Genomic DNA, 13,300 nt, shown 5'->3' on the forward strand with positions numbered 1-13,300 from the left:
TTAATAATCAAAAACTCTTTCCATCTATCATATTTTCAACTCTTCTTTTTCCAAGCATTTAATTTACTGAGACTGACCTCCTTTTTCTGAACGTTTTTAAACCTCTTGGACAGGAAGTGACAGGAGATTGTGACGATTCTATGGAGTGATCACAAATTCCCCAGTACAGACTTCCTTCCATGTGGCCAAGGGACGGCAGCCACTACCTGATCCTGACCCTGGGGGTGGTAATATGAGGGAGGATCATGTGGGAGGAGATGACTGCTGGGGGGAGGTGGTGACTTTACTGAAAGAGGTGCATTATTTCCCCTTTCTTCTGAAGAAAACCCAATGACACCCGAACATCTCCTGGCACCCTGCTATTCTAGTCAAGTTCCCATTCATACCTCCAACATACACCACACACACAAGTACAACTCCTAAACAACATCATTTCAGAAATCCCATAAACTCTAAGGACTTCAACTCCCATAAAGCCTCAAGTGCTGAGAGGAGGAAGAGGAAGGAGTTAATGCATATCGACAGAAACCCAAAGTTGAATTTGTGCAAACTAGTTGTTTGGTTAAACCACAAGTGCGCTGGACATGTAAAAATGGCATCCGCACTCAAAGTGAAAGCAGAACGGGAGAGGGCCGTGCCGGAGAAAGTCGAGAGTACGAGAATCATATACCAGCGTTGCGAGAAGGAAGGAGAGACGCAGCAGGCACCTTTGGAGGTCCGTCAGAGCACCAGGAGTAGTAGAGGATCTCCAGGGATATGGCCGTGCCGAGAAGCAGCATTCTCCAGTACAGGTCACAGCGAGAAGCCGGCAGGTGAGCGAGGAGCTGAAAGGAATGCTGGAGGAAAGTCTGCAGTGTACAGGAGGACATCCCAGAGAGGAAGCTTCCTTGCAGAGACACGACACGGGTCGGGAACGCTGCAAAGTACCGGTGAGTCTGCCCAGACCCATTGGGGACCCAGGGGCGTACCGACAGGCATGTAAACAAATGAATGAATTAAGAACATTTGAATACCGACCAGATAAAGTACAAAGACAAAACTTGAACAAGTCCCTGCCTATGTGTGAGATGTCAGTGTGGGGAAAGTTGGAGTAAGAGCAAATAAATACCAATAAGATAAAGATAGCGACAACACTTAAACAAGTCCCTATATCTGAGATCTCAATATGGGGACAGTTGGAACAAGTATTACTGTAAGTTAGCAAATAGGAACACATTGAAGTGATAGAACTGTGCTATATGTAAAAGGACAGTGAAACTGATAAGAAGTCCTGTTGAAGGGAGTACACCAGGCAGTTGACATTTGTGAAGGCGGGTTGAGGAGCTACCTGGCAGAGAAGTACATAAGGGGATCTGCAGGACCACAGAGAAGGATTCCTGTCAGGGCAATATACCAGGCAATCCACCCAAAAGCGTAGAAAGTTATAAGACATTGTGGCAAGATACCTAGCAGGGGAGTATACCAAGGGATCTAAGAAGTCCATAGAGAAAGTCCTGGCAACCACATAAACCAGGCATTCTGGAATAAACAGTGGGAAGCTACCTGGCAGGAGCATATACTACTAACCTATACTACTTCTACAGCTAGTACTAGCCCTACTACAGGTAGTATGTGTACTAATACCACCACTACTATTGTTTTAGTAGCATGAGTAATAGTATTAATGTCAATAGTAGAGCCACTAGCAGTGGTATGTATATATTAGTAGTAGTACATAGTGTATTAGAATAAGTATCTATAGTGCCAGTAATAGTATTACCTATGGTAGGACCATGTAAAACCCATAGTAGTGCAGGTTTAGGTGTAGAATTAGTTCTATAAGTAGTAGTTTACTCATAGTAAAACCCACATGACTGGTTACAATGATCAATCAATAGTGCTAGTAGCTATGGTTCTATAGGCAATTGGGTTTGTGGCGTTGATCAAAACAAATGGGAAGAGCCGGAAAAGTATCCAGACAGCATGCCGGGGTTTATTACATTTTGTAATTGTGCATAATTATATCTTCAATCCAGTACTTCTCCACACAGAAGCCGCACCCAAGAAATCTCATAGGCAGGTAAATAGTACATATTCTTAATTTCACATTATAGGAACAAAGAGCTGCAGGGCAGCAATGATGACTTGTTTCACCTGTTCACCGAGCTTTCTCCCAGTTGTCAGACATGTTAAAAAGTCACTGCTTTATAGTTTTTTTACTTGTAAACTTTAAGATCTGTCTTCTCTTTCTACGTTGTTCACATATCAAATGCATTACAATATGGGTTTCATGGTAGACTGGTTTTCAATATATATTACCTTCAGTGAATAATATATGAATTTAATCACATTTATAATGACGAGAAAGTTAATATGCCACCAATATATAATATCATTTCATGAGTTATTTGAATTAAAGCACTGCTTGTAATAAAAATCAAAAAGCCAAAACAATGCACCATACATAATTGAATTTGATTATAAATGTTATAGAATCTACTGGGTCATGCCAATTATTTACCTAATCCATACCAATGATACCTTGACTAGAATCATGTGATTTGTCACTGTCCCACCAATGCAATTCAATTAATTGTGTTTTTATAACTTACACATTGAGCTCCATGACTGATCATTATTTACGTCAACATATCCATACACTCAAGATTATGTGATAACCCAAGGTTTGTCAGCAGATCACATGCCTCTGCAAAAGGCCACAACAAATCCATCTGGCACAAGCATGGGCTTAATCAACCCTTCATGCACTTTATTGCCATAATAGGTTAATACAATCTACATTGTGGCTTAGGGAGGGAAATTAACATGGAAGATAAAAGCACTGCCTGAGTGGGCATTGCTCAATTGAATATAATAATTCCACAATGCATGGCACATATCACAAAATTAATTTCTTCATAATTCATACATTCTAGGATCAATAGCAATAACTAATGACATAACCCTTCACCAACATTTCATTGGTTACACATTATTATATGGACAGAATTCTAGTAGTTGTAATCAGAAATCCAATTAATCACCTATTATTACAAACAGTTCTTCACTTGAGTTATGACCCTCAGGATACCAAATTCACAATCTATCCGGTCTCATACGTGTATAAAGTTTTTTCCTTACTAACCTCAAGAAGATTAACAGAGATATGGTAAAAAAAAAAAAACATTTTCCATTACACCTCTATGTTTCTCATGAATAATGAATATGTCTTGCAAAAGCATATCTATAATCTTTGTTGGAAATATCTCCACTATGTTGTAGGACCTGTGTTCTTAAACTGCAAATAGTACTGCCAACATACCACTTACATATACATACTCAGTGAGAAAACTTAAGCTAAGAGAGTTACATTGAAAATTAATGTTTTACTCTGATAAGACATTTGCCGGTGATACCTTATATGATGACATCATTGTTGTCATCAGTGGCCCTCTTCAGACATGGCCAATGTCTCGTCTAGGCAGCTAAATGTGCCCTTCAAGTAGCTTGTTGGCTTTCTTACCTCTCCGTTAACATGCACTACACATGCACCTATAGAATATGTTTGTCATACGTCTTGAAACAGACAAGAGAATTTTTGCAATTGGATGCATGGTTTCCAGTGAAATCCAATTTGATGCGAGTGTGCTCTAGCTTCCAGTGATGTCATTGATGATTTTATAAGTAATGTGATGCGTTAGGTCATCCGTGATGTTGTCAGTGTGCTCATACGCTGCACAATGGGGGGGCTCAGAGTTAAGGTGGCGTTGCTTCCAACACTTGCCGAATTTCAAGTGTTTTGTTGCATTGAACCATCTCCTTAGTATTTCCAACTAGTTTTTTCACTGAACTTTTCATATGTTCATAAGCTGAGCACCAATGCATTTTTCTCCATTAGAGGACGTTAAGCCGTACACAGTGGATCTTAGGTTTCACCTTAACTATAGGGCAACAACTGACACACTATAATCTAGGTTTCATTAAAGGATAATGGACTGGGTATCGAGTGTACAGCATTGGGCTGCAGCAGATTTAACAAGGTAAGTACACTTGACTCAATGAACGGAAGTACAGCCTATTACCTGGCACCTCTGCTGCATGGGATATGGGGACTGCACTTTCTCTCCACCTCCTCTGATGTCGCATTATGGACTCTAAATAAAACACAACCACAAACCGCATGCACTTCACTACACCAACACAAGCCTTGCACAACAGCACATGCAAACTACTGATTGAAAATTCACACCTACGCTCAGCGAACGGTGTAAACCGAACTGAAGCTGCCAACAACACATCACAACTCTCTTGTGCTTTTTTCCCGCTCAGCCTTGTTAATTTACCTTACCCTCTCAGAGCCGCCAGAGCGCCAAGGAACCACGGAGGTGGTGATAGTGGCGGGATAAATATTCTTTAACATAACAGAACATAGAAAGCAGTTTACCAAATAGAAGACAGCCTAAGAAAGATGCTTACCAAAGTGTTAAAAATAAGATAGGTGGTGAGAGGTATTGCTGAGAAATCGGAAGACGATAAAACATTGACAGTCATATTGAGCTTCTTCTCGTCCATGCACCACTGGCAAAACCCTGGTTTGTTCATTCCCCGAGACCTGAATCCTCTCTGGCTGCTTCATTAACCTGATCAAATCTATGGCCCTGATCACTCAAGATACCTTGCGTCTATCCTTTAGAATAACTATCCCCATTTGCTTCTTCATCACTAAGATGATTCAAACATCAATAGCAGATCCACAGTGATCTAGTCTAAACTATTCGATTCTGAACAGTTGTTTTCCCCATCTTGGCTCCCTTCATATTTCCTTTCAATAGAATTCCACCATTAGATGACATATGCCACTCTTCACTCTGAATCCTCTCCCTATTTGGCAATCCCACACACCTGGAACGGTTACAAAGGTGACTGGTCTTTATCTGTCCCATGCAACCTAACATGGAACCTTCCTCTTTCACTGTGGTAAGCGAAACCCAACAACAACTAGGGAGACTCCTAAAGACCTGGCAGTTATAGAATTAATTTTCCCATCAAACTAAGTAGCGGTTTTGTCCTCAGAATATCACAGCGATATGTTGGCACCACAAATGTGTATAGCAATTCCCATAAGAGGATAAAGTTACAGATCTTCAAAGAGACAATGTCATGTGCCTGTCAGGTGTTGAAATAATGATTTGATGACCAGCAGCTCCAAGCAGCTTCTAGGTATCAGGAATCAACCAGTAAGCAGGAGCTATCTTTGGGGAACAAGAAGCTAGTGAATAGGGAGACACAACTTTAACTTGCGCAAGGGATGTTTTTGTCCATTACACATTACATAATATGCTTCATGTTTTCTAAATGTGTCAAAGTTCTGTGATATACAATCCCCAACCTCTCAGAATGAATGTCAGATTGTTATGTTTTTATTGCATCAGTTAGCCTGGGGGGTCAAAGGTGAGCTCCTGGTAGCTGTTGGTGGGAAGCTAAAGTGGCTCCTTTAGACTAGAAGTAGGAGTTAATTAGCCATAAGCTCCCAACAATTATGAGCACTGCGCTGTTGATAAAAGATTTCTTGGAGCTGCTCATCATAGCAAACATCAAACCCAACTTAGAGCTATTTTAAACCTCAATGTATGAGCAGGTTGGTTATAACAAACCTTTTATGTAACCTTTGATGTAACTCTGAGCCTGGATATTCCTATGTTTCATGAATCAAACATTTGATAGTGCCCTACCTGTACAGGAGCATTTTTGCATACATTTGCAAAGTTACAAGGAAGTTTGAAACTGGAGACGTTGGCAAAGAATTACTCGTTTTTTTTAGGCTGATAACAGATATACTTGTCTTTAGTATTGCATTGAGCCACAGCACGAGACAAGAATACACAGTGTCACACTACAAGGAGGTGAGGCAAATGCAGCACATTAAAAACTGGGAATGTATTATATTCTTGATCAGTGCCAGCTTTTGGAAATGACTCGCAGTCTACTTAGAAACATGCTGCTCTACACTTTCATTTCAAAAGTAGAAATCTTTGATGAAATTCCCCATTTTATTGAGAAAAGCATGGAATGCAATCCTTTCGAATCAGTATGTCGAGTTGATAAAACTCGACATTCTTTTATGTGAGGGTGCGAGGGGCAAAGGACTGGCTTTGTCCAGCTACTACCCAATGTGTCTCTTGAAGGATGGAAGGAGTGGGAACTGGCAGGCTTGCCAACCCCACCATGGCTCTGTATCGTTCCATCAGGATTCTGTAAAACTCCAACTCCCAAACGGGACTAGAAGGCAAAAACCCTGTTGAGCAATGCTCATACAAAGCACATATCAGGCCAGGAAACTGTCAGGAGTACGAGGAATTTTCAAGTAACCTTTCTCGAATGTACACACCGTCTAGTCGGAGGAAAGGGAGTGACAGTCAGTTGAACAGGTGGACAGAGAAGCCGCAAGAGAGACAGCATGTCCGTCTCTGGAGGAGGAGGAATGTCGTAAACCAAAGGACTACTGAAAAACAGAATCCAAGATGGTGCCAATGTCACAACTTCTTTAAAGCCGAAGTGACAACAGATGAGATCATTAACCAATGCGGAGAGGCTAATTTCTACAAATTTAAACAATTTCTACGGGGAAACTCAATGAAGAGCCCTACCCAAGACCCTGAAGCAAAACCTTACAGAGCCGAAAAAATTACAAAATGCAGGTACAATTGAGGACACAGATCGGATCCTATTGAGAACCACCTCAACTTTCCGGCCAGCATAAAGACAATGTACACAGGCCAAAAAGCATTGCTCTATCCCAAACTACTATATCAACACCTCTAGTAGCACTGACCATTCAACCATTTTAAATGTTTTTTCTGCATAAACACTTTATCCTCCGAGCATTACTGAGCTACCAGGATCAGGCCAACTGTTTTGCATATAGTGCAGGCTTTCTGCTTCCACTTTAACATTTGTACCTGATCCCTGTGCACTCATTTAGACCATTTCCTAAGCATCATATTTGCCAGGAATGTTGCCAAAATCTTTACATCCGTATTCAAAAGAAAATGATAGACCATGATCTGCAAATTTTCTGGTCTTTTCATTTTCTGGATCATGGAAGATTACAATTTTATAATAAGGTTATTAGTGGTAAGAGTGTTAATATCACAATAATGAGCTGCATTTATTTTAAATCATGCAACTATGTATCCATATTTCGAAGGTGTTTTACCCACTACCATTTATTTAATAACAGTGTAATCTCTGCTTCTTTGATCTCCTCCTCCAGTTTAGCAGTATCCTCAAACGAGTCTCTTAGCAATGATAATTATTCCAAATATTGGCTTAGCTCAAAGTTTCTTATTTCTTGTAATCAATAAGGTGCACTATAGTAGTCCCTGAAGAATTCCACTAACTTTACTAGGTCAAAATGCACTCTACCATCCTTGTCCCAAATCTTAGAATTGCACAACTTTTAAATCTAACCTTAACCGAGATAAGACAAGAAAAATGTCTGCTAATTACCTGGGTTCTTTAGCTTAGATTCTGCTGTTTTAAGATTGTTGTTCACAATTGCCAGAGGTACCCTTATTATCTTCGTCAATGCCCCTTTAGAGAGTAGCATGCTTCTCGTTATCCCTTTGGGGACTCCCACATCTTTATCTGCTCAATTCCCTATTCTTACCTTCTTCAAGGAATATTTTCAGGTACTCTGCACTTTCCTTTTCTATGATGAGGTAGTTTAACAGGCAATTATGAGCCACCCATTTCAGATTCACATTTGTGCTTGGACCATGCTGCCAGCAAGCCAAACTAAACTGTGCTCTGATAATGGGAACCAAATGTACAGAGGAGTCTACAGTTTAAGTAATGAAATGTGGCTGGACCAGCAGATAATTTGCGACTAGTAGCAAGCGGTTCCTGAACAAAATTTCTATTTCCTTTTCCCAGGGTGTAGTTTCCACCAAAGCACGGCATGTGGCAAAGTAATCTACAAAATCACAGAAACCCTAGGCTTTCTCACTCTTCACTAGCCTCTGTATTTGAAAACATTCTTCAAGCCGGTTCATGGAGAGTTCCTTACCGATTTAAAGACCCCCACCAATAAAGGGGGAGCTCTTCCCCCCACACTAAACCAACTTTCACAATAGTTCTTCAAGGAAGTCAAACAGTATTTGTTTTGAACAATATACGGGTGCCAGGGTAATGGTCTCAACCCCCGGAGTACCTTTGAGGAAAAGGCGTACACGTTCAGAGTCCTTTTTCCTGACAGGTCAAGTGAAAGTTCAAGTGCTGCATGATAAGGATCTTCCACTCTCACTTTCTTAATCTTCCCTGAAGCAAAAAAGGTCTGATAAATGTGCCCCTAATCTGAAACTCCTGATTTGTTTGGAAATCATTTTCCCGCATTTACAGGAATGACATCCTATTCTTTTAACTCCCTTCTGATGATTAATGATGCTTTAATTGGGAAAGTGGTCCTCTCACATCCAGAGTATCCACTGCTCTGCTCATTTGAATTGTTTAACTATATTGACTACCTCTGAATTCCATTAACTTCATGCACCAATCCCGTAGCCATATGGGAGGCCCTGTAAGTATACAATTGCCCACAGATGCTGGTCACTTCAAAAGGCAAAACATCAAGCAATCCATCGAAAAACACTCTTAGTGAAGATAAAAGGTATAGAAAAGAGGATACAAATAGGAATGAAAAGGAATAAACAGTAGTAAAGATTGATAACCTGAATGAAAAAACTCACCTACTTCTTCGGCCATACCATATCCCCTCCACTCTCTCTGATAACCACATATTAGCTTTCCAAATTTGGTTCTCACTTTATAGCTTATTGAACTCCCTAAAAACAGGTTATGTTTCCATCCAACTGATGAAAGCAGTCATCTCTTTGCTAAAAAAAAACACACACAGGCCAACTACTGAAACTAAAGTGCTTGAAAGAAATCGTATTCATCCAAATGCAGTAATGCACAAAGGACAATATACTAATCCATGACTGTGGCTTCAAATCCAAATGACCATTAGAATCTACTCTTCCAGACATGAGGGACGGTTGTCAAAATCAAGCTGCAGCCATGCTTTTCCTCGATTTATCTGCAGCCCGTGACACCAACAACCACAAAACCCTTGTTCGTGGCCTCCAACACAACATAAACATAGGGAGATCAGCCTTAATTGGCTTGATCATGCTGGTTGGTCAATAGGCCTAATTACTTGTCAAAACTGACCTAACTGGATATATTGTATATCCTGATGTACCAAGTAAAGCTGCTCAAGAGATGAATGAACACACACAGCCACAGTGAAATAATAATAAAATACACTGGACTGAAGAAGTGGAACAATTTACCAACAGATCGGAGGCATAAGGAAAATTATCTAGAAAGACTCAAAGAAGGTATCTTGTCTGCAAAACAGCAAAAACATGACCTCCCCACCCTTGTTCTGTGAATGAACTAAGAAGCTGTGCTTCAAAAACAGAAACGGACAAGAATAACTAGGCACCTGAAATGCCACATTACTAAAAAACTGTAAGGGTTCTATATTCTTCTACCCTTGTCCCTGCTACCATTCTCCTCCTTCATGCTCAACATGTCTCGCCCCGTTTCCTTCACGGCGCTTGAAGCACCGGTTGTACGCATATTGGTGCATTGCAAAACACCATTAAATAAATACACCTTCCAGTTCTTTAATGGACATTCATCATCCTGTCTTTCCCATTCACAATGGACAGATTGTACTCTGCTGTATCTTCCACAAACTCAATGGAGAAAGGAAAATCCTTCCTGCATCTAATGTTTGCTTACTAAGTTTATTATTTTGCTGGAAAACCCTCACCCAAATGGTAATGCTTGGATTCACAAAAAGAGTATGTAAAATAATATAACAATGTCAAAACATTTAAGAAATTGATAAACAATATTGTGGCTTCAAGCCTAAACTGAACTAAAGGTACAATCCAATCGAAAAGGACTTTCATCAAATTAAGAACAAAAAAGAGAAGCAGAAAAGAAAGAAGTGGCATTGGTTGGGTAAGAGCAATTTAACAAAAAGGTTTCAGCACATGAAGAAAAGGCAAAAGGTTCTGGAAGGAGAGAGAAAAACTGGTAGGGAGTTCCAAAGAGGGGGCGGTGGAATCGACAGATGACAAAGGCCAACAGGCTTGTTTTAACCAGATTGCTTTTGTGGGGGTCCAGCCTGACGAACTAGGTACTTTGAGTTGAATGAGAGCCCCCAAAAATGTGTACTTTTTTGGTAGATATTTAGATTGTCCTCTAGGACCACAGTTGCTTGAAAATCCGGCACCCAAATTTAAAAATATTCTTTAAAAGAAAAATCTGGAACCAGGCAGGTTAGAGATCAAGGTAGAAATTGTGGTATCCAAAGTGAATTCACAAGATTTGGCTGAAGAGACCAAAATGGGTGAAATAAATAGATGCGGCCGTGAAGAAAAAACAGGATTGGAAAAGAATTGAGAAAGTGCAGAAAATGAAAAGGACAAACCAGGTTTCTGCTGGATTTAGTTTTATAATGTGTAAAGGCTTTTAATCCTCAGACCTCAGACATAACCTATGAGGCTCAATGTCTGCCACTAATGATGCAAAGATATACAACTTTCTGTTATCGGCATAGATATATTTAAAAGTTATTGTACTTGTGGAAAATTAGAAAGAAAAATAAATAAAGTGATCCAATCAATACAGTAAGGAGGAAAACTGAATAACCAATCATAATGACATTCAGGAATATAGTACTCTGGCCCGCACACAACTACAGCTCAGGGTCCACACATGCCTATCTGTTTATCCCACTAAGACCAATCAACCACCACCTCTGCCCTCCTTTCTTGCAGGGCCACACACAATAAGGCCACAAATATATGAACACTTTACATAATAACACAATGGTGTCAACTCTGGGCAAAATATGTATAGGTTCTAGTATGCAGATTATCATTTAGAAGTGTGTCAATAAAAGTCAAAACATACTTGAAGGCGATGATGTTGGGATGTTTCAGTTTTCTCAGGTGCTTAATGTCGGTTTCTTTCTGTTCTCTTACTTTCTTGATGGCTACCTCTTCCCCTCGAAACTTCCCAAGAAATACAGCACCTTGGGCTCCACTGCCTAACCACTGAAGCTCAGAGATCTCTTCAAATGGAACCTCCCATGTATCTGAAAATGAAGCGACAAAGTGTTAGATAAAAAGTGTTAGATACAAGTAATAGTTATGCATCACGTTATGATGCAAAATAATTGATGCTTTTCTATGTAACTAGATCTATGACATCATTGAGGGGTTCATGGAAAAGCAAAATCAGGTCATTAAGCTTTCTCCGCTATTAGCACCCAGCACAACCTGGTTATAACCATATACTTATACAATACAAAACCAGACCCACTGGTCAAGCCAGCTCATTACTTACAAAATCTAAATTCTTGCATGGCAAGCATTGAAGAAAAAGTACAATACCATTTAAGAAATAATAATCAATCTATAACGGGTACCTACCCTAGGATCCTAGTGAACATGAAAAGTATGAGGACTATGAACCATTTCTCATCAATCAACGAAATGTGCAATTTAAAAAATATCCTGAATGGCCCTTCAATCGTTGATGATGCTGAAATTATTCTAAGGATTTCGAGCTGAGGCATTCACTTGGCCACAACTGTCAAACCCCAGAATGCAGAAAATCCACAACACATTGGCCTCATTACATGTTTGGTGGTATCTCGGCAGTAAATCTGCTGTTATACTACCAAACGGAATTACTGTTACCACCACTTGGTCCAGCGGTATTACCACCAGATTACAAGTGGGGGTGGCGGTGTTAGTCCCCAGTTAATTGGAGTCCATAGGACTCCATGGGGATTTTGGCAGAATTACTGTGGCAGTGATTCCACCAGTGGTAATTCCACTGAAATTTGTTGGCAAGGTGGCAGATTGACTCTAGCTCATAGCTGGAGGTGAATCCTCTAACTTTCGGCCGAACTCATAGTTGGGTAGTGCAGTAAGGTGGCGGTAACTGTATCACTGCCGCATTTTACCACACCACCCAAGTCATAGTGAGGCTCATTGTCTTTGAAAGTAGTCTGTAAACTGATATAAGCATATCGAAATACCTTTACAGGAGAAAGGCTAGAAACAGGTTGAATAGGGACTAACACACAAAGACCATCAGCCCAAAATCATCTGCCTAACACAAACAACCTCAGCAGCACACACAAACAATATTTTACAAATGAGAACAACACTGCATAACATGAACTGGCCTGGAGCTAGCCCTCCTTCGGCTTAACTAGCCATCAGGCATCACACAGAACACCTGCATCATAAATGAGCTCTTTGGGCACTGTCCTCTTCTAAAGTAACAACAACATGCCCCAATTATTCCCCTATTAAAGAAACAATTAGTAGACCGCAACATCATGAGTTACTTGCAATTCCTGGTCAGCACTTTAGAGATACTGGCGACATGGAAGTTACAAGAAACATTAAAATCGGATTGCTATATGGGTGGACAATAACCATGGTTCCGGATCCACCAAGTACTCTTCACTATACATGGGAACATCAGCAGAGATCACAGCATAGATGTGTATAGGTGCATTATAAATGCAATATCAGATCATGTAGCACAACACCCCATGGGCTTGCTAATAGGGGCTAAATGCTTGCCTGCTAAGGGAACACCTAGGAATAAAGACGCAGAAACTAGGGTAATAAAGGTATTTTATTTAAAGTGTAGTATTTATTTATGTGTGTCCAATTCTGGATAAGTTGAAGGGGGCGAAGGGAGGATAAAGGATGATGGAGGAAGAGGATGTTGCAGTAGTCCAGCCAATAGATGGCCAGAGCTCTGGAGACGAGGAGTTCCTGGGGGAAGGTGAGGAAAGGGAGAATGCCTCGGAGGAGGTGCAGCGCATAGTGGGCCTTCTTGGCAAGGTCCGCAATGTGAAGAGAGAAGGAAGACAGAGAAGTCAAAAGATGACACCACCATGGTTTTTTGCCTCACAAGAGGGAGAGGGGACCCATAGAGGGCAGCCACATGGTAGGAAGGAAGGAGGGAGCTGGGGTCTCAATGAGAAGGATCTCATTCTTACTGGAATTAAGGCAGAGATCATTGGCAGCACACCATGACTGAATAGCAGTCACGGATGAGAGAGGCAGTGGAGGGAAGCTTAAATGGGAGCGGAGTTTCATTTGCATAATACTGGAAGTGAGTAGAGAAGTAGGAGATCAGGTGGGCCAGAGGGGCTAGGTAGATGTTGAAGAGCCACAGCGAGAGGATAGAGCCTTGAGGGATGCTGCAGGTG

General features: G+C 40.7%; 1 protein-coding gene across 3 annotated transcripts in view; it reads right to left on the reverse strand.

Moving 5' to 3' along the window:
* Positions 1 to 13,300, reverse strand: part of MAP3K13 (mitogen-activated protein kinase kinase kinase 13) — a 635,805-nt gene that overhangs the window by 288,758 nt on the left and 333,747 nt on the right. For all 3 annotated transcript variants that reach the window (XM_069615749.1, XM_069615750.1, XM_069615748.1), the window contains one exon: positions 10,972 to 11,155. In XM_069615749.1, coding sequence (XP_069471850.1) covers positions 10,972 to 11,155 — 184 coding nt within the window. The remainder of the gene's footprint in view (positions 1 to 10,971; positions 11,156 to 13,300) is intronic.

The sequence above is a fragment of the Ambystoma mexicanum genome, chromosome 9, assembly GCF_040938575.1.
Source record: "Ambystoma mexicanum isolate Mex_15411 chromosome 9, UKY_AmexF1_1, whole genome shotgun sequence".
Lineage (NCBI taxonomy): Eukaryota > Metazoa > Chordata > Amphibia > Caudata > Ambystomatidae > Ambystoma > Ambystoma mexicanum.